Here is a 23289-nt window from a genome sequence, read left to right on the forward strand (position 1 = left end):
AGGACTTAAAAAGCAAGTATCAATATTAACTATAACAGCACAGAGAGTACTGCTGCTAGAATAATGTGCATCTCTATGAACTCTTACACACCCATAACTTTTTATTGTAAATTTTTGAACAGTCTCAGTATGACTAGTCCAATATTTTCATATAAAAACAAACGAGGCAGTGTAATATACACTGTGAAAAAGTGCCACGCAGTTCTGAAATCCAGGATATGTTTATATTGTTCAATATCAGATACAAGAAATACCATATTGTAATAAATAAGTATAAAAATGTTTTAAAGTACTTTTTATTGCAGTTTTAGAGCTCAGATACAGTGCAGAACACTGGGTTAAATACAGCCATTATTCCTCTATATTATTTATTTGTAACTATCATTCCACAAGAGTGTCTTCCATTGTTACACTTTCCCTATTAGTTTTACATTTCAGTCAAATACGCTTGAACACAAAGTCAACATCTAAGAACAGTAAAAAAAAGTTTAACAGAACAGAAAATGGAAATTTTATTGCCTCCTGATTTTATATTTTACTTTTTATCCTCAGAAATAATTCAAGAGCTAGCATTTACAAAATCGTATTACCAAAAAAAAATAAAATAAAATCAGGTGTGTGTCGTAAAAAAATCATAGGGCTTGACTCACTTCTGCGGACACATTCACTGCCACAAGTCTTCAGTGCGGCCAAATTTAAAGACCAGCCCTCTGTTTAAAAATAAACCAAACAGGAATAAATACATAAGCTTATTGCAAAGAATACAAGGGCCATCAACTTCAAAGAAAGCAGGCTCAGATTTCCCAGTTTCGGGAGATAAAATTTCAGATAAACCAGACTTTTGTAATCAGTAAATTTTGGTTCTGATCCTGCAAGCAGATCCCTATAGGCAGATCCCTGATCCCCACTGACTTCACTGGAGGTCTGTCCATATGCGCATCATTAAAAGATTTGAGGGTGGGGGTTGTCTTAGAAATAACAGGGAATTATGAATAGATTAGATATAAAATTAATGTTCAATATGGGCCATTAAAACTAACTAGATTTAGTTTAAAGCAGTTGTTTTCAAACTTTTTAGGCTGCATGCCCCTTTCCAAATAATGTAGTTTACTGCATAACTCCATGTGAGATAGGCAGAGGCGACACGTGAGGGGTGGAGTGCACATGGGGTTACGTGACCCCCCCCCCAGATTTCTGCCCTCCATTTAGTAACAGCGTCTAGGTTTTCAAATGGGGGGGTGTGTGTGCAAAAGAATGTTCAGGGGGGAGAGTGCGGGAAGGGAGTGCCATCTCTACTCCCACTGCGCAAGGATGGCATCACCGCTCACCCTCCCGAACGTTACTGCGTGCCCCACAGTTTGAAAACCTCTGATTCTGAGTCACACAACAGAAAGGAAATGTATACCAATGCGGCTGCAGTTTTAATCGAAAGGAGATTATAAATTGATTAGATTGCCAAATCTTACTAAATAGAATGTGTTGTCCACTGTTACAGGATTGTTCTCACATACCACAGTTTGAAAACCACAAGTTTAGAAGGATAAACAAAGGAAAACAGGCTTACCCAAAAAAGATAAATGCATTCTGGAAAAAGACAGCTATTCCTGGGTACACTAGTGGTTTTTCTGACAAAAGAAAAAAATTTCCATCAGATTTTCAGAACTATTTTCTCAACAAAATCCTTTTTCTCTCTTTCTGATATTTCAGAGACACCCAACTCCAGTATCATGTTCACAAACATTATCAGTTCAGTGCAGGAAAAGCATGTTTGGAGAGACCTGGATTAGGTTTTGTCAAATAACTTTAAGGAACCAGTTGAGTTTGATAGGAAAGCACTTATTAGAACTGAACACTAAAATACACACTAGATGATGCAAACTAACAGGAAAAGAAATATACTTGGGGGAAAATTAATAAGGACTGCAAAATTATAATGTGGCAGTTAACATTGTAAATACCTGGAAAAAATAGTTGGAAAAAAAGGTGTAGAAAATATTTTATAGCTTAATAGCAGTAGGATGAACAGGATTCCATATCCAAGCCAACAGAGCACAGTGTGGTCTTGAGGGCATTGTTGTCATTGCAGTCTCACTTAGGCATGTTTGCTATTATCTCATGACATTAGATGGAAGTTTGTCTCAGTGTATCCATTTCTATCTTTGCTAACATGATGAACCTCCACCCCACCATCTGTCAGTTGCATGCAACAGAAGAGAAAGCATAAGGTCCAACCCACTGGCAACTTCACACAAGATATACAGTAGCCTTCTGTTCAGAAAAAACATTTCGTTTACCAGCTCAGACGTACCTCGCTTTCTAGACCAAAACATGTATCACAAATACAATGACCCCATGGGACTATCGTCAACTGATTATTCAGCACCTTAAATGTATACAGTGGCATACAAAAATGGCACTGTGCTGAACAAATAACATTGTCCCTGCCTCAAATACCTTAGAGGAATAAATCAGTACAATACACAACAGAACCAAAAGAGTTAGGAATGGTCTTACAGCTTAAGGCTGAGTTTTCAAATGTGCTTAAGGAAGTTGGCTAGCTAACTCCCCTAGGCTCCTTCAGAAATCCCAGCCTAAATGATTCATGGAGCAGATGGGTGACCACTACCATAGAAGAAGAGAATATAAAGGTTCACTTAACAGAAGATCACTCATCTGTTGTTACTCTAACTACTGTGATGCGGAAGTTTGGAATTACCTTCACCTCTGCTATTCCTGCCTGAAACTGGCTCATGCTTTTATTTGTTTATATTTTATAAAATGATCTTTTCTCCATATAAGACCCAAACAGTATCATTTTCCAATTCCCACAGGTTTCTCTACATGAGAAGTTATATCAAGTAAAGTGTAAATTTAAAATGATCATAGTTATATTGGTATAACTCCCTGTGCAGACACACCTATTCTGGCATAAGAGTGCCTTTTTCTAGTTTCATTTATGTCACTTTGGAAGTGGTTTAAGCTATGCTGGAAAAAGCTACTCTTACACTGGAATAAGAGTATCCTCACAGGGAGTTATACCAGCATGACTACACCAGTATAACTTCCTTTGTAGACACGCCCTCAGTTCTTAATGATGCCAATTGAAGGCTTAATGACACAGAAGACATTTTAACAGTAACATACACTTTAAAAAAAAAAACAAAAAACTGGAACTGACTCTTTGAAAAGGTTATCTCCTAAAATATTACCATTGGGAAAAGTTGTGTGAAAAAGGAAGAGAAATAGAGTTGCAAGAGGAAAAAGGAATTCAGAAAAGAGAAAAATAGAATAGGATAAATACTGAAAGAAACACGGATGATAAGGAGGAGGACAGGAAAAGAGAAGCCAGAAAGAGGATAAAGTACAGATAGTATGGGATGGGCCTGTTCCAGTTAGTCTGCTTAGGGCACCAAATAGACCTTCTTGGAGCTGATCCAGAAAGAAGTCACTCACTCACCCATTCATTCATTATCCATTTAAAATATTATTACAGTAAACCATCAAAGCAGGATGATATTAAGATCTGTATTGTATCTTACCTTTAACAACATAGCCTCCAAAGAGGATCCACATGGAAGCAATCAGAGATCCAAAAGCCATCATAAAACCAATGAACAGCCAGATGCGAGCACCTTATAAATACACATGTATATTATGTGACTTTCAATCTGCTCTTGTTTCAAAACACTTTATACAGTATATCACATCTTTGAAGACTGAGACTAGCATTGTGTACAATATATAAATATACATCTTAAATCCATATTAAAAGAGAGGTTGCACGCAACAATTCTATCTGCTCTCATGCACGAGACAGCATAAATTACTACCATTGACATTTCAAAGAGCTATTAACATTATCTATAAAAATCTCATCTCTAAACTAAACTCTAATGGCAAGATACTCCCACCACTGCACAACCTGACCTAACAGGCTTTGTGACAGAGAGGTCCTAGTTACCCAGGGCTGGCGATGTAAAGAAATCCTCCCTGCAGACTGCAGAATAGCAGTGGAATCACACTGAGGCCACTATTGTATCTCCAGGGCTGCACGTACTCATATGAGTGCTGTGCTCCCCTCCACAGGAAATATTTGGTCAGTGGTGCCAGGGCCTTGTGCTTATCCTCTACAACGGGTGAAATTCACTCACAATGCATATACAGAATGTTAGAATAGCTGTTTATGGCATCGAGAGTATTTTAATTTGGATGCCATGTAAACTTACACTAAAGTCCTGGGCAGCAGGAGTCAAGAATTACACAGTGATTATTTGGAAAATAGCCAATTATTAACTTGTACACAAAAGCCAAAATAATTACTGTTTGGTTATAAATGATTATTGGATTGTGTCAGCTGGCAGAAGAATGAAACCAAACACTATTACCATTCCTGCAAATTATGTGGTAAAGATACAGTTATGTGAGTGACAGGCAAAACCAGTTGTGGAAACCAAGAGTACAGATTTAACAGGACCATGTAAAAAAGGCTAGTTGTTCTCACACATCTCAAAAAATAAGTTCACTGAAGTTTACACCTGGTAAAAATGCTTACCAGTAGCACAAGAAACATACAAATGTTACACTTTTAAATTTGCATTATAAATTAAACTATATCAATGCATTGTATTATAGCACAAACTATACAGCTATAGCTCTATGTATAATGCTATTTATAACATTTTTACCTGTTTGCCCAAGACAGCCTTCACTGTAACTGTCACCACGGACTTGTCCATTGGATACTGCATTGATCCTGCATGAATAAAACAGAATACAATTGACAAATACAGGTGAAACTATACAGAAAATTCACACTTCTGAGTAATTTCTTCTATTTTCATGTACGGAAATGGTGACATCTTATTACTCTATAAATATTTTCTCCAACTGTTGCTCTGAAAAGGAGGGATAGTTAATTTAGCAGTTCAAAGTTGAAAAAAGAATGAAAGCATTTTTGAAAATATGAAGAATAATTAAATCTACCCAATTAAAAAAAGCCATACCATTTAAAAAGAGGTCAACAGGGTCCCATGTGAATATGGGGATCTTCCTATGTGTAAATTTATATCTGGGTGGTTCTCAATGTTGATTTGTGGTCTAAATCACTTGAAATGGCCAAAAAAATACTCCACACTGTAATCCATAACAACCTCTCACCCTTCAACACAGCAGAAATAATGTTCAATTAACTGATGAACATAGTCCTATTTTATAGTCATAGGCCTGTGGCAGTTTAGAATAAAAGTCTGCACTTAAAAATTAACTGCATGATGCAAGTTCTATAAAGTATGTTGGTTGTACTGGTAAAGAAATTACACCTACATTAGGAATGCAATAGTTGCTATAACTCCACAAGCATGGTATGAATGGTTGAAGTCTTCCATCTGAGGATATTTAACAGCTGCATCTATGATAATCCACCAGCCTGTAAAAAACTATTTAAAATACAACTTAAAATACAGACATGATTACGTGCAACATCATTACAACGTTGTCTAGTAAAAATTAACATTAGTACCCTATATGAAAACTATATGGGGCCAATTTAGTTTTCATTAAAGTCAGTGGTGGTCATCTTATTATACATGCAGCACTAAATTGGAAGAAACTGAAAAAACCGAAGTAGCACATACTTACAATTTCTACAGAAAGATCATTTCAAAATAGCCTCTTTAAAATGTGGGGTGGTCTGATATATCAGCTAGTCTAAAGTATGTCATTGTAATTCACTTAAATGAAGCCCTGCTGTAAACTAGCTTTGTGGTGCATCAGAAGTTCCTTGCATGGGGTAGATAAAGAATGAAGTATGACACGGCAGTGACTAAAGACCAGGCATATTGTGATAAGGCATCTGCTAACTGATCAGCTCGTAGGGCTTTCTACAGTACCAAGAACTACCGAAAAATTGTGTTTTATACTGTCGGATGGTGTTACAAAATGGTCTTACATATGTAGAAGAGACCAAACTGAATTTTAGCATTGATCTTCACAGGACTGTAACATTATTTGGTCCTGCAGACCATTTCCTTAAGTAAACTAATCCTCTTCAGGATAACTTACTTTGAAGACAACCACACAATATCCAATATGAGCTGCCAGTGTGTAATACATTCACAATGTGCCCTAACAGGTTGTTCTTTTTGTGTCCTAAGCAGTGATTTTCAGTGCAGTACTGACTTGTTGCATACAGGCCAAAAGCACATATGCAATATAAAAATGGTTAGTTATACACACCAGCACACCAGCAGCAACTGATGCAATTGTATTTCGCTTTTCTCCCCAGTCAACACACTCTGAGCATCTCATGGTCTCAAGAAATCCAGACATTTTTCAGCTCTCTGAAAAACTAGAAGATGAAGCAATTTTTATTTTGTCCCCCACAAAGAGCATCTTCTCATATGTCTATGAAACAAATGCAATGCGACATGGAGTTGCTATAAAGATTATGAAGATTGTTAAAAGAGCTAGAAATCATCAGCATGTCAAAAACTGTCTTCTCACTAACCATGGCAATGGCCCTACACACAGTTGAACAAGGCAGGAGACACAATGCAACTCTTCAGGGCAAAAGAGCAATTGCCCAAAATTGCGCTCTAGGGTCTTTCTGAGGGATAAGAATGAAACCACTATCAGGCAGACCAGTCTACTCCTTCAAGGATTTGCAGTCAGGTTAACAAAACCTATCAACAGTATCAGAGACAGCTGACAAAATTCAGCATGGATCCCTGATCCTTATCCATTGACAGAAGATCATCTACCAATACAAACATTAGTACTGTTCCTGAACTGATAGAAGACAGGGATCTGACACACCTAGATAGGCAGAGCTTGCCACACATTCTTAGATACTGGATGGGAAGATTATCAGTAATTATTTTAGATTATCAGCAACAAGTGATGTTTTTCTGAGTGATGATTGGGCCTCAGCTTCCTTTGTTCACCAGGAAGTACTTGACTCCCAAGCCCAGGCTACAGCATGGCGCTTTCTGCATTCTGTGGATGCCCATCGCTTTAGGAACTGGGGGTTAAACTGTCCCTAGACAGTGCTCTGCAGAAGGAGGGTGAGCTGTGGTAGGGCCTGCTGGCTCGCCTCACCTTCCCCTGCACAGCTGGAGAGAGGTAGCAGTGACCTGGGGCGTTGGCTCACATGGCCACAAAGCTCTGAGCCACAATGACAATCCTTCCCCCGCCCCAAGTTAATGTAGAGAATCATGCCAGTGTCAATGGTGGCCAGCTGCCCCAGGCAGACCCAGTGTCCATCAGCATCGCTCCTGATGCAGCCAATGGATGATAGTACAATATGCCAGTGTCTGGTGACAGAATATGGTTCTCCCCCCCACTCCTGCCAACCACTATCTACATGGGGATGACCAATGGCCAGCGCCAGCACCCCTCTGGCAGCCAATAGGATGAGAAGGCCAATGACGTATAACCCCCAGGGAACCAATGGCTAATGGCATGCGGGGGGCAGCCAGTTGCTTGCCTCCCCCAAGTAGTCAGTGACCAACAGCACAGCCCTTAGAGTAGCCAATGGCGAGCAAGCAGCCTATGGGCTCCCCCAGGACTCCCTCTCAGCCCCCAGGCTCCCAGCCCCGGAGGGAGGGGTGTCTATGGGGCTCTCTGCGGTCCCCACTTACCTCAGCGCGTGGGCAGGAAGAAGGTACAGCCGTTGGGTTAGCGGCTGGCAGCGCGCGCTCTTGTCTCCCTCAGCGGAGACCCGCTGCCGCCCCCCTCAGCGCAATAAACAAACAACCCGAGGGACCCGGATGGAGGAGAACCTAGAAAGACGTCACAGCGCCCCGACCGCCATCACACCGCGCATGCGCACCCGCCAGCCCCGATCAGCTGTGTGACCATCACAAGCTCAGCAGGGGGAGGAACAGGAACTCCGTATGCTGCCCCGCCCTCCACTCCCCGCATGCGCTGTAAAAGCTAGCAAGGCGAGGAGATTTTTCTTGCGCATGCGCCCCCAGGATATGGTACGTAGAAGGGTCGGGGAAAGCAGCCCTCCCAATGCGCGGGCGTTTCTAGTTGGCGCATGCGCTTCAGGTTCTTCTGGCCTGGGTGGGGGAGAAAGTTCTCGTCCCGCCCGCGCATGCGCCCCACTCTCCAGGTTACATAACTGGGTGGTGGTTCTCGAACCTTCTCAGTGTGGGTTAGGCTGGCAGTTCGTTAGTTGCTGTTGAGACTCCCGCGCGCGGGGTGACTGGTCCGGAGCGGCTCGCGCGCGCTCTCTCTGTGCTCGAGCTGAGAGGCGGCTGAAAGCGGGTCGGGTTTGTGCCCCTGAGGGGAGGCTGCGCCGCGAAAAGCAGTTCGGGTTCCCAGCTCCCGGTGTGGGGAGGCGGCTCGGTGGCTGCTGTGCCGGTCCGGCGACCGCTCTACTCCCGCTATGGCGGTGACCCATGAGACAGGGCTGTCCCCACAGGCGCCGCCACAGGCCCAGGGTCCGTGTGGGGGAGACCAGGCCACCTGGAGCCAGTGAGTTACCGAAGGAGGGGCGGCGTTGAAGGGATGTTTGTGCCTGGGGTGGTGGTGGTGGTGGTGGGGAATGGGAAGGGGGCTCGGCGGCGGGTATGGGGCGGCGGCTGGTGTGGTGGTGGTGGGGGGGGGAATGGGGCGGTGGCAGCAGGAGAAGGGGGCTCGGCTCGCTGCGGTATGGGGGGGGGAGTCGGGTCAGTTTGCGCCGGGGGGGCGGCGGGTATGGGGGGGGGGTCGGGTCGGCTCGCGGCGAGTATGGGGGGGATGGATGGGGCGGCAACAGGAGAAGGGGGCTCGGCTCGCGGCGGGAATGGGGGTGGGGGGGAAGAGTCGGGTCGGCTCGCGCTCGGGGGGCGGCGGGTATAGGGGTGTGTGTGTTGCGGAGGGGGAGGGGGCTCGGCCCGCGCCGGGGGATGACGAATGTCCGTGTGTCCGTTGACACTCCCGTCTCTTGCAGGAGCCCCCGGGTGGTGCCCCAGAGGAGCCAGGAGCAGGGGAGTCCCGCGGCCCCCAGCGGTAAGTGTCTGTGTACGGCGTCTTCAGGAAATCGTCTCCTTTCACCTTGTAGTTAGCTAGGCTTGTTTCCTGGTCCGTAATGCCTTTGTTCTCTCTCCACGCACCAGCGTCTGTCGTTTCACCGGCTGTGACTGTGCCCAGTTTGGGACAGCGCTGGTACCTGGCTCCTTGCCAATGGAAGCACCCAAGTCAGGCAGTGGAGCAGGTCCGCTTTCCTGGCAGGTGCGCTGTGCCTGTGTTCTGTACAATGCAGAGAACTTGTTGGCACTTGAAAGATACGCCGTTCTCTGTAGACAGCACTCAGCACAGAGATAGCTGTCATTGCAGGCTTCCTGTTTTAGGTGTGTCCTGTTCTGGGACTTGTGAGCTTGGCATTTATTTAAAGGTAAGGTGGGATATGCAAACTCAATTTTTCATCTCTATATTGACAGTAAAGGAAATAAATGTAATTGACATTAAAAATTTCATACTGATCTGTAATGCGTTCCAGAAAGTCGTAAGATTTGCTGGATAACTTCTGTATTCAGTGAACACTAAATACAAATGCCAGGCTTGAATGGAGTTCCTTTAATCAGAAGACTGTGGCACAGTCATAGCAAAGCCAAGAGGGGATTTGAAAGGTGGTGATAGGGAAGTATTTATTCCCTAGAATGCAGTACCATTTTAATAACTAGAACTAAAATGGCTGCTGGTATATGATGGCGGCCATCTTAGCTATTCGTATTTAGTATTTTAAATTTTCAAATACAAATACGTTAAAATTTCTGGTATTTGGCATATGAATTGATCTGTTCCCTGGCATTACGTTCATGACAGTACAATTCACTGTAGTCAACTTTCTTTCAGAGGAAACTATTTCACAACAGAAATGCTTTTCTTTCATTTAAAATGGTCCCTTGTAAACTGAAAATAGTTTGTTGGAACATCTGTACAAGTCATACAGTGAAAATCGACACCTCATTAGCCTTAATGCCATGTAATTGTCTGCATGTGCAAATATATCTGCATATTAGCAGTATGCTTTTGAGAGAGAATTTGGCCACATTCTGAAACCATTAATTTATGGGAAATGTGTTTGATAAAGCCAGGAAGAAATTAACTAAAGAGAAAAAGTTAAAGCAGTAAATAGAACTGTCTAGGGCAGAAGGTAAAACTGCAAAATAGCTCTTGACCTTTTCACTTGTAGCTACCGTAAGTTTTGTGAGTATAGTAGACTCAAGTTGACATTGGTTTGTTGGCAAAGAATAAATCTTAAACCAAATTTTTTTCTAAACAGGAACTGAAACTGGATGTTCTAGAACATCATTCAAAACAGATACAATTTCTAAAGGCACTGTCACAGAAAAACTGCAGGCAAACAAAAAGACAGAGGATATGACAAATTACATGGATGATTTAACTCTAAGCTCACCAAAAGAGAGAGATTCTCGCTCAAAGTCCAAAACTAGTCGGGGCAGATCATCTTCAAGATCATCTAGCAGATCATCTTGCAGTTCACGATCTAGTTCAAGCACTTCAACTTCCTCAAGGAGTTGGAGCAGGTCTAGAAGCAGATCAAGATCACGAGCTAGAAGAAATGGTTCCAGAAGGTATAGAAGATATTCAAGATCATATTCCAGAAGTCGGTCAAGATCACGTAGCCTTCGATACAGAGGAAGGTACCATCCTAGAACCTACAGGAGATACCACCGTTCTCCTCCTCCAAGGTATAGATCACGCAGCAGGTCCCGGTCTCATGGAAGATCATGGTCTCGTGGAAGACCATATTATAGAAGATCCTTCTCAAGAAGCAGATCACGATCAAGAGGCCGAAGATACTATGGATTTGGGAGAACCATATATCCTGAGGCTTACAGAAGTTGGAGAAGCAGATCACGAACAAGATCTCGTAGCAGAACACCTCTGCGCTTAAGTGAAAAAGGTATTTGCGTTCAGCGAGTAGCAGCATACCTGCTTCATAACATGGGTGGGAAGGAATAGAACTCAAGACTGAGTCATTTGTAGACTTTTCCTGTTGCTAGATTTATATAGAATTTTAATATTTGGGGCTGTAGTTCTGTCCTAGAACGTCAACTGAAAATCTGATTTGGATTGCTTACCCCTGTTTTATGTTCTCTTTGGAATTGCCATCTTTATAAACACTACAGTTTAAAGGGGGTGGTATCTTATAAATTTACATTAGTTTGGGAACATACTTTTTCCAGGGTAAACTGACTTTGCACTGGACTCAGTGTTTCTTTTTGGGTGAGTCAGTACGCTATGATTACCCTTACAGAAGATGTTTCTTCTTTCCTATGTAGATAGGAGGGAACTCTTAGAAATTGCAAAGGCTAATGCTGCAAAAGCCCTGGGAACAGATAACATAGTCTTGCCAGCTAGCTTGAGAGTCTACAGCCTATCCAAAGAGACAAATGGTGGAAAATACAGAAGTGAAGATTCTGTGGAGTCCACTGAGGTAATTATAAACTGGAGTAATCTTGATTTTAAAGGTAAACTTTTTTCAAAACTACACTACTGATACGACATGCATGAAAAGCTGTGCTAGTCTTAATTTTTCATTGCGAAGTACCTTTAAATTTTCAAAAACTAATTTTATTATGAAATGAAACATCCAAGTTTTTAAACTTATCAAGATGTTGAAAACCTTTGTAGGCCTGCTAAAGCTGGAAGAGTACCTTGGAATCTTAGATGGTTGCTCTCATTATTTGCCTACCGACTTTCCACTAGTGATGTGTGAGGAAGGAGAGAGAATTTTCAAACCCAATAGGGAAGTGCCCATTATGTTGGCTGATCTGTTTTTTTTGCCCAAAAACAATTAAAGGCTTATTTGCCATAGCCTATTTAATAGGCGTTTGTAAAGATTAATCTTTGTGTTTGATAACTGTCATATAGCCTTTTCATATGCATCAGATTGTTCCCAGAAATCCCATGCCCAGACCCCAAATGCATTTTACATACTGTATTTCTGTCTTATAGAAATCATGAATATGGTCTCCAGACATTGATGAAGAAAATCTGGTGGTAATTAAGGAACTTGTGGGCTCTAGCTGCTGTGAATTAGGGGAGGGAAAAGAGAACTTAATCAAGTTAAACTAGTTTTGCACTAGAAAGCTGTTAATGTTCGTTGCATCTGGTCAGATGCACACCTACAATCGTAACTACGTAGCAGTAGCTTATACCAAACTTGTATTTCAAAATTAAAGAAAGTAAACTTAGTAAGGGTTTCCTGGACAACTAAATAAATGGCACAGGTGTCCCTTTCATAATGTATGTAATATATTCCAGATGTTGAGAGATTACAGAAGAAGAGGCCTGCATCACTTGCAGATAAGTTTATTGTCCTTCTCCAAAGCTCTGCAGGGTGGATATGCAGAGTTTATGCACAACTTGCTGTAACATTCCATTTCAATTTATGAAGTCCATGCTTGCAGTACATTCCCTAGTTAAAGCTAAAACATGAGCATGGATATAAGGTTGTACATTGACACAATTATGTTGATAGAAATACTAAACATTTCCCATTTGAGTTTTCAACACTGATCTGTATGTGCATTCTAATACTTTACAGTTTAAAGCCACTATTGATCTCAATAGTTGAGACAAAACTTACACTAGAATATTCATACTCTAATGAGTTTCCTTAATTCACATAGAATATGTGACCCTGTTTAAACTCTGTGCCTTCTCCTTTAGCAATCCAGAAGACTAACAGAAGATGTAACCAAAAGTGGAACTGAGAGCTCTCCCGCAGTGAAAGGCTTATCTTTCATCCCTAATGTAAGTGCATATTTCTAAGATAGGAAATATTGATTTCCAGCTTATTCTTTCACATATGTAGTACATTCTATCTAACCTTGGAAGTCAGTTGGGTTCAACTTACTACCTTCTTTAATAGCCCTCCATGTATAATATAGTTGGGTAATTCAAGAGAAATGTGGAGTGTAGGGATATAATTACGGAGGCCTGGTCTACACTAGGGAGGGGGATCGACCTAAGATACTTGGACTTCAGCTATGCTATTCTCATAGCTGAAGTTGCATGTCTTAAGTTGACTTACCTCGCGTCCTCATGGCGCGCGGTCGACTGCCACCGCTCCCGCCTCTCGCCGCAGTGGAGTACAGGAGTCGATGGTAGAGTGATCGGGGATTGATTTATCGCGTATACATTTTATCACTAGATGTGATAAATCAATCCCTGATGGATCGATTACTACCCGCCAGTCTGGCGGGTAGGAAGACTGAGATTAGGCTCTCCGGAGGCAAAAGCATTTAGAAGTAAGCCATAGATTTGTAAGCTGTAGTGTTGTGGACCTTTCAACTTGTACAACTGGTCACTCAAGTTAACCAGAAGTTAGGGAAAAGCAAATTTGGCTTCGTTAAATCTGGATTATATAGCAAGCATCATTCTCATCTTCATAAATACAAAGTTGTGCTATGGCAATTTAAAATTACAAATGCAAGCTTCAGTGAAGCTTTTATTTTTCATTTCTTTACCTGTGTGTATTGAGTTCAGTATTCCTGGATTCATTCTAAAAAAAAAAACTGGCTTTCATAAACTACAAATAGTTGTCTAAAGCTGTAGGTAACAATTGTGGACACTTTTCACCTTACCTTTTTCTTTTCTTAAAAAAAAAAAAAATATTCTAACTTTTTTTTTTTTTTCTCCTCCAGAACACAATGGCAAAGCCAGTACTCCAGAAACCAGCAAGTCTCTCTGTTAAAGAGACAGCAGTATCCTTGGGAAAAGAAGATACAAAGAGAAATCCCTATGGGCAATGGGCTCCAATGAAGGAGGAAAACAGCTTATTTAACCTTTCACCTAAAAGCGCACCCTTCCGAGCACGCTAGCCCCTTTCACTCACTGCCCTGTGAACTATTGGCATTATGCATTACTTCCAGAAGCGAGGTCTGAAATTCTCTTATCCAGTTGAATATTTTTGTTAATAAGTATTTAAAGAGGTTAATTTTGACATGTTAGATTTTTTTTTTTCCAGATCTGAAAACACAGCACAATGACCCAGAAACTACAAGTGGGAATCTTAGGTATATATTTGTAAATACTTTTTTGTATCACTAGAATGGAGTAGAAATTACAGGTGGGTAACTTCTTCTCAATGTTACTGTAGCAGCCACTGTTCTGAACATTTGTAATGCATTATTTAAGTAAAACGTCTGTTTTGTTCTTTAGGGCCCATGTAGTAATTCAGTTGAACTGTGAAGTTGCCCTCTGTTTCTAGTCTGAGCTCTGTAGGTGGAAATTGGCCTTACGTAATTAGCTTTGAGTGAATGGTGAAGTACTAAAGAGCAAATAGGAAATAATCAGATGGTCTCAATAGACTTCAGATGTTGGAGCAACTTGATTTCAAGTTGAAAATGTTAAATGCGTATCCTACACTTCCTTAAATCTCTCTGCAGATGGGGTTTGCATTATGATTGTCGTGCAGGAATCCTTACTCAGTTATGGCCCAGTTGTGCATGTTTAATCTTAAGGAATCAGAGTCCCACTATATGTTGCTTTCTATTTGGACTTCTAAAACTGACACTTAAAACTTAATCACAGTTCTTCTTGTTGGTGATAAGTCTTAGTTCAAGGCTTGTTTTTAAATCATCACTACTCAGATCTAAAATGGTAATCATAAAATTTACTCAGATCCCCTGGACTTCAAAGCAGTAAGGATATATTGATGTGAGGAAGTTTACATTATCCTAATTTGTTTCCAGTCCTGATCCTATACCAGTGATCTACACATGCCAGCTTGACATTTGAAGCATTGATGTATAAAGTGTGAGATCAAGTAATACTTCCTTAGGGCTTCATAACATTTACTGTGGTTTTTTTTGGGGGGGGGGGGGCGCGAGACTGACTAAACTTGAATTCATGTAAAGGGTTTGCACAATAAAACTTTTATTGAATATTCTGGTGTGGAAACTTTTTTAAAAAAGTGTAATGTACTCTTTCCCTAACTAGTAGCTGTTGCTTTATCGAGGCAGTGCAAACAAGTAGTCTTAGTTGCATTTCCCTTGGCTCACCAACTCTTAGTCTGTGGGGAAAACTAGTGTTATACAAGGAGAAATATCCCAGTGCTGTTGTCTTGGTTGGGGAAGAAATATCTTCAACAAAAAATACCAGTTCAATATGGAATAAAACAAGATGCTGTCACTCACATTCTACAATGAATAGCCAGAGGAAAGAATGCTTAACTTTTGAATACAGTGTGGGGAGGAGCAGCTTTACTGCACCTCCCACCTGTGGAAGCCACAGAAATAGAAAATTCATAATGTAGAACAATGGCAAAATCAGTCATTGCTTTAAACTAGTGCAACTTAATACAGGCTATAATCTTTTCTAGGAGGTCAGACTAGGTAATTTTGGCCTCCAGTCTGAATTTTTAAAAGAAGCAAAAGTAGTAAGGTGAATGGCAAAAAGGCAGGTTAACTTCTTGTTCAGCCTACCTACTGCTGTGAAGGCAGAACTAATCCTTCCTTTAAAAAAAAAAAAAAAAAAAAAAAAAGCATGCTTAGCCAGTGCTGCAGTGTAAACATGTCTGTATTGTTTGCACAGGGGCAACTTAAAGGTCCCCCAAGTTCACATCTTTAGTGTCCACAGGGGGATTTGAGCATAGTACTAGTGAGCACTGCAGTGTAACCTAAAGCTTGTATGACTAGCAGTGCTCACTAAAGTGCTGAACTGTAACTCCCCCTGTGAGTGCTAAAGATGTGAACTTAAAGTGACCTTCAAATTCATACCTCCATTGTTTGTGCAGGGGGGGCTTTAGTGCAGCAGTTGGGGGAGCACTGCTATTCACACCCCTTAGGCCAGGGCTAGTCTATTTTTTGGTAAGGTCCAAATTCCAGAGAAACTACTACAGTACTGTGTAGATGTGTCCATGATCTATGCTGTAGGTATGTGCAAAAAAAAAAAAAACCCCTCAAGAGCACCACTTAAACAGAGGCTCCTGTTCTAGAGGTATGTTTTCACTGATCACCCTCAAACTTTAAGGGTTTTTCTCCCCCCTCCCCCCCTTGTGGGAACTGTAGTCAGCAGCAAAGAGGAAAGGCTGTCAAAGTGGGTGGATTGCTCAACTGCTGTTGTGTAGTAGCAAGCTTATAATGATAAATGATGCAGCATCTGGAAACAGTTCAGTTCCTCATAAGGGTTACTGTAGTCATACTCCACTTCCCTTTATTTTTTGGGGGTGTGTGTGAAGAGAAGCTAGGGTCTCCTGTGATTGCAGCTAGAGGTATAAGGTCTGCAGCTGATGCTCTGCCCTAGAAGCATCCACTGAGGAATGTAGCAGCTGCAAGTGACCCAGGCACCCACAGGCCTTGTCTAGACTAGAAAGGTATTGCCTGCTTATACCAACAGTTATTTTTGCTCCATAACTTAAACCAGTTCCCTATACAAAAGCTATGTAAGCAAAAGATCTTTCTGGGATATAACTGCACAGAAAGGGGCTGATAGTAAAACTTTAAGCACAGAGCAACCATAAGGGCTCAACCAGCCTTTTGCCAATTAATGCAGGTATTTTCTCAAGCCCTCTGTTCCATCTTCCACTACAGGTTCCTCAACACTAAGGTTAGGGTTTAGGTTCTCACAGGCCTACAGAGGTGAATTTCCCATACCATAGACCCACATTCCCCAAACTTTGCCCCTTCATGTTTGCAAGAACAGCATCCAAAAGGTAATTTGAGTGTAAATCAGCATCTCAGGTTACAGACCACCTGAGACTGGTCAAACCTGCAACATATTGAAACAAACATTACTGTACAATTGCTTTTATACAATACAAACTTAAAATGGAGTTTTGTCTGAAACAGCCACTCTGTCAAGTAGTAGATTTCCAGTATCTTGTTGCAGAGTAGTCTTACCTTGAGAGTTGCCCTCCCCTTATCAAATTATTTCCAAGGAGAATTGGACAAGAAGTCTGTTGAGCCAACAAGTCAAAAGAAACAGCCATCTCCCCCATAAAGATGTGAAGTCTTGCTGCTTTAGCAGCCTGCAGAGGTTTATACCTAGCTGAAGAGCTTTCTATATACACAGCACATGCTCCCACGTTTTAATTATAGCATGGTAGGTGAGAAGATACAATTGTAATTAGCTTTGCTCTTATAAAGATGGGGAAAATTGCAGCAAAGTTAAACTTGCCCAGTGTCACACAGGAAAATGGGGAAATCTCAATTTTAATGCAACTGTTGAGTAAAAAGAACAGGAGTATTTGTGGCACCTTAGACACTAACATTTATTTGAGTGTAAACTTTCATGGGCTACATCCCACTTCTGATGCCACAAGTATTCCTGTTCTTTTTGTGGATACAGACTAACACAGCTGCTACTCTGAAATCTGTTCAGTAAGACTACCAAAATTCAAGGTTACATATTTGCTCCACAATAAGGATATCAGTCATCTGGTTTTTACTCTGCCCACTTCTCCATTCCCCCCAAAACAAAACCACTAAACAAACTTCCACACATTTACTACTAGGGTGGAAGAAACAAAAAAAAGTCAGGCATGTAGTTCTGTGTTTAATAGTCACAACTACTTTACAAAAGCTGAATCAAACAAACAAAAACCACATTTATGTAACTGCAGGGTATGATCTGAGTACCAACCCTTTTGAGGTTTGCTAAATGTACAAAAACTAGCCACCATTGGAAGGGCAAGCTATGTACAGCTATGATACCCACTGTCATTCAAGCATTTGTGCAATACACATTATTGGATTTTAAAAAAAAGCTATTACAAGTATGGCAAAGTTTATATTTGCACAATTAGCATATTGATACAATTTAAGCCTTTCTGCAAAACATGCCTAGTTTGTACTGAACAATTTAGTTGTAGAACTGTGCCTCTCTTGGGATGTGAAAGATTAGACAGCTGTTCCTCTCTCCAAGTTCTGTTTAATTTCTGCTGTATATTTCCCATAGAACCTTTCTGCCTTCTTATTGAATTTGGCATTTCTCTCATTAATGTAATCAATATCCGCATCATCATTATAAGCACGTCGTCGACTGTATTTTTCACGTTTTTCAATTCTGTAAGAGAATTACATTATTTTCAGACCCCTGATGTACAGAAAACTAGTTATTAGAATTAATACATTCCTATATCTACAGTAAAACCCATCACTATTAAAACTAAGTGGAAATTACATACACCACTGGATGTATTTCTTCAGTGAAAGGTGATTGGTATTTGTATTGATTGCCTGTTTTGGTTACACTGGAAACTGCAGGTTAATAGCAGAATGGGGGTTAGATGTTGCTTATGCCTGTACATGAAATTTTTCCCCTTTGGGGTCTAATCCTGCAGGATGCTGAACACCCTCAACTCCTATTGTTGAGGGCACTCAGCACCTAACAGAATTGGGCCATGAATATCTATCCTTGAATTTTTACACTTGCAAAGCTATATACCCACACAATGTGAAATCGAAGCATAAGTACTCAGAAAAAAATTAAAACTTAAATTGCAGTTCTTAAAGTGAAATGAAGAGGAGAGTGCCTACTTCAGTCAGTCAATCTTACAAGAAATTTTAGAGGGTATCTTCAGATGAATTTTAGGTACTTGGTCAGAGAATATTAAAGTTGCTGTTGTTTTAAAGGAAATAAGTGGGGACACTGCTTTTTTCTATGATTAAGAGATGACAGGAGAAAAGTTAATGGGAAATAGCACTATTTTTTGTTCCCATTATGATGAGAAAAAACATTTTTATTACATTTTATTGGAATCTGATGTCCAGTAATTAGGGTAAATATACCAAGGCATTCCATTATCTTTTTAGTCTTATAAAGTACGATTATTGGACATCATTGATATTTTCTAACTGGCTACTGATTGGTGCCAGGATTTTGCTTCAAAATACTTTCTGATGTACCCAATGAAAATCAACATGTAAAATAAAATAGGCATGGGCATCTATTGTGCAGCAACAAGTTCTTTCAATGTGTACAGAATTGCATAAAAATCCTGTATCTAGAGACTAGTGTACAGATTCATAAATAGGGCAGGCTATACTGACCGTATACTTAAATACATGGCTTTATGCAGAAGCTACCAGACACAACAAGTTATGCTTGTACTACAGCAAACAAAATAGCAAAAGCACCGCATGTTATGAATGCAATGGTTTGATATAATTAGGACCATCTTATTACTTACTGTTTTTCAAGATCTGTAACCATTCTATCAACCCCTTCTTTACATGGTACATGAGTTCCATGAAGAAGACTGTTTGCTGTTGGATACAATTCTTCTCCACTGAATGAGAAAGAGGTAAACAGTAAAAAACAAACTTTGTCAAATTACTAATTTTTTGTACGTAACAACTGTTTTATCAAAATAGAACAGGGACAAGATAGAGAACACGGACTAGCATATTACAAGTTACACATCTACAGTATCATCCAGGATATAACTCTTATGGGACCTTGACAGAAGGCCATTTGTATTGCAATGCACATAAAAGAACAGACAAGATGAAATATGTTTGAATTACATGAACTAAAAAGAATTTTCAGCCTTTTTAGACACTAGTTCATCAAAACAATTCATATTTACAGGTAATGTCATTTTAAAAAATACATGGGTCTGCCAAAAAGAGAAACTTACTTTTCTTCTCTTAGCTTTTCATATTTTTCCATGTCAGGTTTGATCTGCTTGGTTAACCTCTGATACTGGCGCAACTGAGCAGCTGCATAATCTTTAGAATAAAATGGATTGCAATTAACAGAAGGCCTTTTCTGTGTGGCTCAAGTTTTAGTGAAAACATATTTTAAAAGATTAAATATTTGTATGCCCCTAGCCAAGCCCTGAAAAATAAAATTAAGTTGCTTACCTGAAAATCCTAGGTCTGGATTTTTTCTCTTCTTTTTCCTTTCCCATCTTTCTGCATCCTCAGCACTGATTTCTAACAACTTCACCCGCTCGTAGTCTTCTCCTTTAGAGGCACATTCCTAATATAAAAATACAAGCAATTCTTAAATTTTTAAAGCATAACAAAAAAGCAGTAGACAAGATTAGTAGATTAGAGATATTTTCCTAATTTTATTTACACTGTAAATTTGATAATACCAATCTCACCAAGGATCCTAGTCTGATGCTGGATGATTTTTTTTTTTTTTTTAATTTTTTTCTTTTTAATTTTTATATATAGCTACACACATCTAAGAAGATACAGTCCCTACCCAGGGGTACTAAACTGATCCTGCAGAGACTTATGGACATGCTTAATGTAATGTACTACTGGTAGTTGTACTGAAGTCAATGCAACTATTCACAGCACATAGCGTTAAAATCTTTGCAGGATAGTGTCCTAAAATGGAAGGTTATGGTTGCAATCAACATTTACATGTGTTATACCTTCTTCTTTTCCTCAACCTTCAGTTCCCATTCCAGTCGAGCCTTTTTTGCTTCCCAGTTTGCAGGCAACTTGAGTCTTTTATCTTCTTCCACAACTTCCTGGTGATTTAGCTTGCGAGCTTCATTCTAGGAGTAAAAGTTTGTCACTGAACTCACAGAAAATGGCAATATACAATCATAAAAGTCAGAAAGCAGAAGTAGCCTATTAAATAATTTAGTCCACCCACTTGCAGCGGCAGGTTCTCATATTCCCCCCACCACCACCGAAAATGCCTCAGTTATTAAAGTTAATGTTTAAAGTCAAATTTACACAAGTTAAAAGGGAAGGTACTGTACACCTGGGGTCAGACTTGGGTTATGAGGGATTAGAAGTTTCGGTTACAAGGTTCACAAGAAACATACAAGGCACATAACCATCATAGACCCAGACTGGGGTGCGGGAGTTCTTAAAACATCAGTGGATAAGTGGGCTCGGGTACGCCACCCATGGAATGTATTTAGAGTCCAAGTCAGTAGTGGTGTAGTGCATAAGTACATGGGTGGGGTGCGTCCCTTGGTTCATCAGGGAAGGAAGTGGGTTATTTCCCTGGCTGGCAGTCTAGATTACTTGATCCGGTACTGGCCGTGTATATGTCTGTGGACCATCTGATGGTGTCAGACACCATGAGCTGTCTCATGAGCTGGGTCTAGCACTGACTGACTCCGCACGCTCTCAGTACTGGCTCGTGGGGGTCTACTGCACATGATTTTAGCCAATAGGCTGGTAAGAGATTAATCTAAACATTGTGATTTCCACCCACTGATATTTAAATTAAGTCAAAGCAGTTATTTTAGGGGAGTTTGAAATTTCATCCCCGCCCCCCCCCAGTGAATTTTGTATAACAGAAAGTGACAAGATAAGTGTCCCATTGACCTTCTTGGCACACAGAAAAGGAACATTTAGAACATTCTGTAAAACTGTCTTAGGTCCTCTGACAAAAGCCTTTTTGTTTACCCTGAGAAAACCCTTATTGTCTCCCCCAATATAGGATTTCCCAGGTGAGAATTCAGAGGAATTAAATGCTAGAATTTATTTTTGTTTGTGGAATTTTGCATGGGGATGATTAGGATTCCCCCTCCCCTTTAAGGACCTGTTACCTTTTTTGGTTTTAAAGGTACCTTCAAATAATTGCTGCAAAAAGAAGTCTGTGGCTCAGATACCCCAAACTGCAAACAAAACCTGGCTATGAGCACGACTGGCCTACCGTCCTGGCCATTTGGCAGCACAGGCTATATTACCCTTTTCATATGGAGCTCTCTGAACTTCCTCAACCTCTCCTCCCTCTTCTGGGCAGCCAACTCCTCAGCCGCAGTGGGCGCAGATTCTTCGTCGGAGCTGGCAGAAGAGGCCTAGAACAACAAACGTGAAATGATTGTATTGGATTTAAAAGAGGGAGGTTTGCATCCATGGCTCGAGAGCACAATGTTTTGAACCAGGGTATTAGAGACGGTGCCACCATCTCCCTCCAACCTACCCCCAGACTCTATCCCACACCTACCCTGCCCCTTCACCATCCCACTCATCTCCCCAATACAGCCCCGACCCACAACAGCCTCCATCTCCAAAGATACCCCCCTCCTTCTCCAGACCCCTCCCCTTCCCTCTCCGCCCAGCCCAGCTCAGCTCTCTAGCCCCTAGGAAGCGCTGCCAGGCGCCTCACCCCTCCGTGCGGGGCTCCATCCCCCTGCGCCGCCATCCCCCTCGACGTAGTCAACACAAGCGGGCAGCCACTGCTTAACTTCCGGCTTTCTCAAGTCGCTTCCGGCCCACGCACCACCCACGGAGGAAGTGACGTTGATGCCCTGCCCGAGGGCTGCGTTAGAGCCCCCTGTCTGCGGCCAGAGCGCCCTCTGCAGCCAGGCGGGATTAAGGGCAGGGCAGGGGCTGGGAGGGCAGAGAAAGGCAGGGCCTGAAGCCAGGGATGGGAGGAGAGGAGGTGGTGGGAAGGGAGAACACACAGAGAAGGGGGGAGGGGAGGAGGCAGAGCAGGAAAGAACCTAGGGACAGGGGTGGGTGGGAGAATCCCTCCCATGCTGTTCATAATGGCTGGAAGAGCCGTCCCCTGTTGGAGGGGGTGACCCTGGCACTCCCAAACCAACCAGGGCGAGCCCCCCACATGTACGGGGGAAACACGCTGCCATTCAATCCCACGGCGCCCTGCGCTGCCCTTTGAAGCTGGGCGCACCTCAATGGCGGCCGTTGGAACCGCAGGCCACGCTTGGAAGTTTGGGCCTAGGAGACTTGTCCAAGGTCGCACAGCAAGGGAATGTGGGAGATCCAGGGCCAGAACTTGGCAATTCCTGCTCCAGCCCATTAGAGATGGAGTCTTGCTCGCAAGAGATGCAGTCAGCTGCCCAGACACGTCACACGTGAGGTCCTGCTGCCTTCTTGGGGAACAGTGACTTTTGCATCCCTGTCGGAGATGGCAAATCGGATGTAGTGCTGCACGTTTGCAGTTGGGTAACACTTTACAAACAAACAAGATGACCAGCCTTCTCTTCTGTGCAAGCTTTATCCAGGACAAATGACTTGAAACAACCTAAGTGACCTAATGAAAAAGTACTATTAAAATAGAATTGAATTCCACTTTGAACCATAAAAATGTCATTTCCAATAGTACCGAGAAAGCATCCATCCTTATAACTGCCTGCCTGATATTCTGAAGAGACTAAGTCCTGTAGCTTTTAAGGCTGTGAGGGAATCCATCAGCAAGCTTCCCCTTGACAGTACTCTACCAGGTATTAGTGACTAATTGATGTATTACAACTATAGACTTGCCCACAGGGGACAGTTGAGCAGACTGGTTGCATGGGATGAATTCTCTGCATGCCTCTGGAACCTTATGCATTTAGAGAGGGAGAATCAAGAGCCAGTTTCTGGAAATGACCTGTTTATT

The 23289-nt window shown here is 41.6% G+C and overlaps 3 protein-coding genes across 4 annotated transcripts; 1 reads left to right on the top strand and 2 right to left on the bottom strand.

Annotated features, from left to right (window-relative positions):
- Positions 1-280: 280 nt before the first annotated feature.
- TMEM50A (transmembrane protein 50A) lies at positions 281-7971 on the bottom strand. The gene is made up of 7 exons (XM_005302059.5): positions 7638-7971; positions 6235-6346; positions 5323-5435; positions 4686-4753; positions 3540-3632; positions 1565-1625; positions 281-710 (listed from the first exon to the last, which is right to left on the bottom strand). The coding sequence occupies exons 2-7, from the start codon at positions 6325-6327 to the stop codon at positions 665-667; spliced, it is 474 nt and encodes a 157-aa protein (XP_005302116.1). The 5' UTR covers positions 6328-6346; positions 7638-7971; the 3' UTR covers positions 281-664.
- Positions 7972-8082: 111 nt separating this feature from the next.
- Positions 8083-14906, top strand: RSRP1 (arginine and serine rich protein 1). Of its 2 annotated transcripts, XR_010594668.1 has the most exons (7): positions 8083-8478; positions 8936-8994; positions 10271-10915; positions 11295-11449; positions 12688-12771; positions 13665-13899; positions 13988-14906. XR_010594668.1 is itself a non-coding variant. In XM_065577153.1 (6 exons), the coding sequence occupies exons 1-6, from the start codon at positions 8390-8392 to the stop codon at positions 13839-13841; spliced, it is 1209 nt and encodes a 402-aa protein (XP_065433225.1). In that variant the 5' UTR covers positions 8083-8389; the 3' UTR covers positions 13842-14906. The 2 variants fall into 2 exon arrangements, 1 of the variants encoding a protein (XP_065433225.1); XM_065577153.1 differs by having other exon boundaries at positions 13665-14906.
- Positions 14907-17504: 2598 nt separating this feature from the next.
- SYF2 (SYF2 pre-mRNA splicing factor) lies at positions 17505-22193 on the bottom strand. Its single transcript, XM_005302061.5, has 7 exons — positions 22054-22193; positions 21632-21742; positions 20354-20479; positions 19830-19947; positions 19604-19694; positions 19154-19252; positions 17505-18027 (listed from the first exon to the last, which is right to left on the bottom strand). Exons 1-7 carry the CDS (start codon positions 22087-22089, stop codon positions 17862-17864), a joined length of 747 nt encoding a protein of 248 aa, XP_005302118.2. The 5' UTR covers positions 22090-22193; the 3' UTR covers positions 17505-17861.
- Between the last annotated feature and the right edge of the window lie 1096 nt (positions 22194-23289).

This window comes from Chrysemys picta, chromosome 23 (assembly GCF_011386835.1).
Source record: "Chrysemys picta bellii isolate R12L10 chromosome 23, ASM1138683v2, whole genome shotgun sequence".
Classification (NCBI taxonomy): domain Eukaryota; kingdom Metazoa; phylum Chordata; order Testudines; family Emydidae; genus Chrysemys; species Chrysemys picta.

Bases quoted from the DNA above. Each gene is read 5' to 3' on its own strand.
- TMEM50A (XM_005302059.5), bottom strand. From the start codon at position 6,327: ATGTCTGGATTTCTTGAGACCATGAGATGCTCAGAGTGTGTTGACTGG. The intron at 3,633-4,685 runs GTAAAAATGTTA...TGTATTTATAAG, and splicing joins AGGCTGTCTTGGGCAAACAG to GTGCTCGCATCTGGCTGTTC. The intron at 711-1,564 runs GTAAGCCTGTTT...ATTTTTAAACAG, and splicing joins AATGCATTTATCTTTTTTGG to AGGGCTGGTCTTTAAATTTG.
- RSRP1 (XM_065577153.1), top strand. From the start codon at position 8,390: ATGGCGGTGACCCATGAGACAGGGCTGTCCCCACAGGCGCCGCCACAG. The intron at 8,479-8,935 runs GTGAGTTACCGA...CGTCTCTTGCAG, and splicing joins GACCAGGCCACCTGGAGCCA to GAGCCCCCGGGTGGTGCCCC. The intron at 8,995-10,270 runs GTAAGTGTCTGT...TTTTCTAAACAG, and splicing joins GAGTCCCGCGGCCCCCAGCG to GAACTGAAACTGGATGTTCT.
- SYF2 (XM_005302061.5), bottom strand. From the start codon at position 22,089: ATGGCGGCGCAGGGGGATGGAGCCCCGCACGGAGGG. The intron at 21,743-22,053 runs GTGAGGCGCCTG...TTGTTGTTCTAG, and splicing joins ATGGAGCCCCGCACGGAGGG to GCCTCTTCTGCCAGCTCCGA. The intron at 18,028-19,153 runs GTAAGTAATAAG...ATTCTCTTACAG, and splicing joins GTTACAGATCTTGAAAAACA to AATTGAAAAACGTGAAAAAT.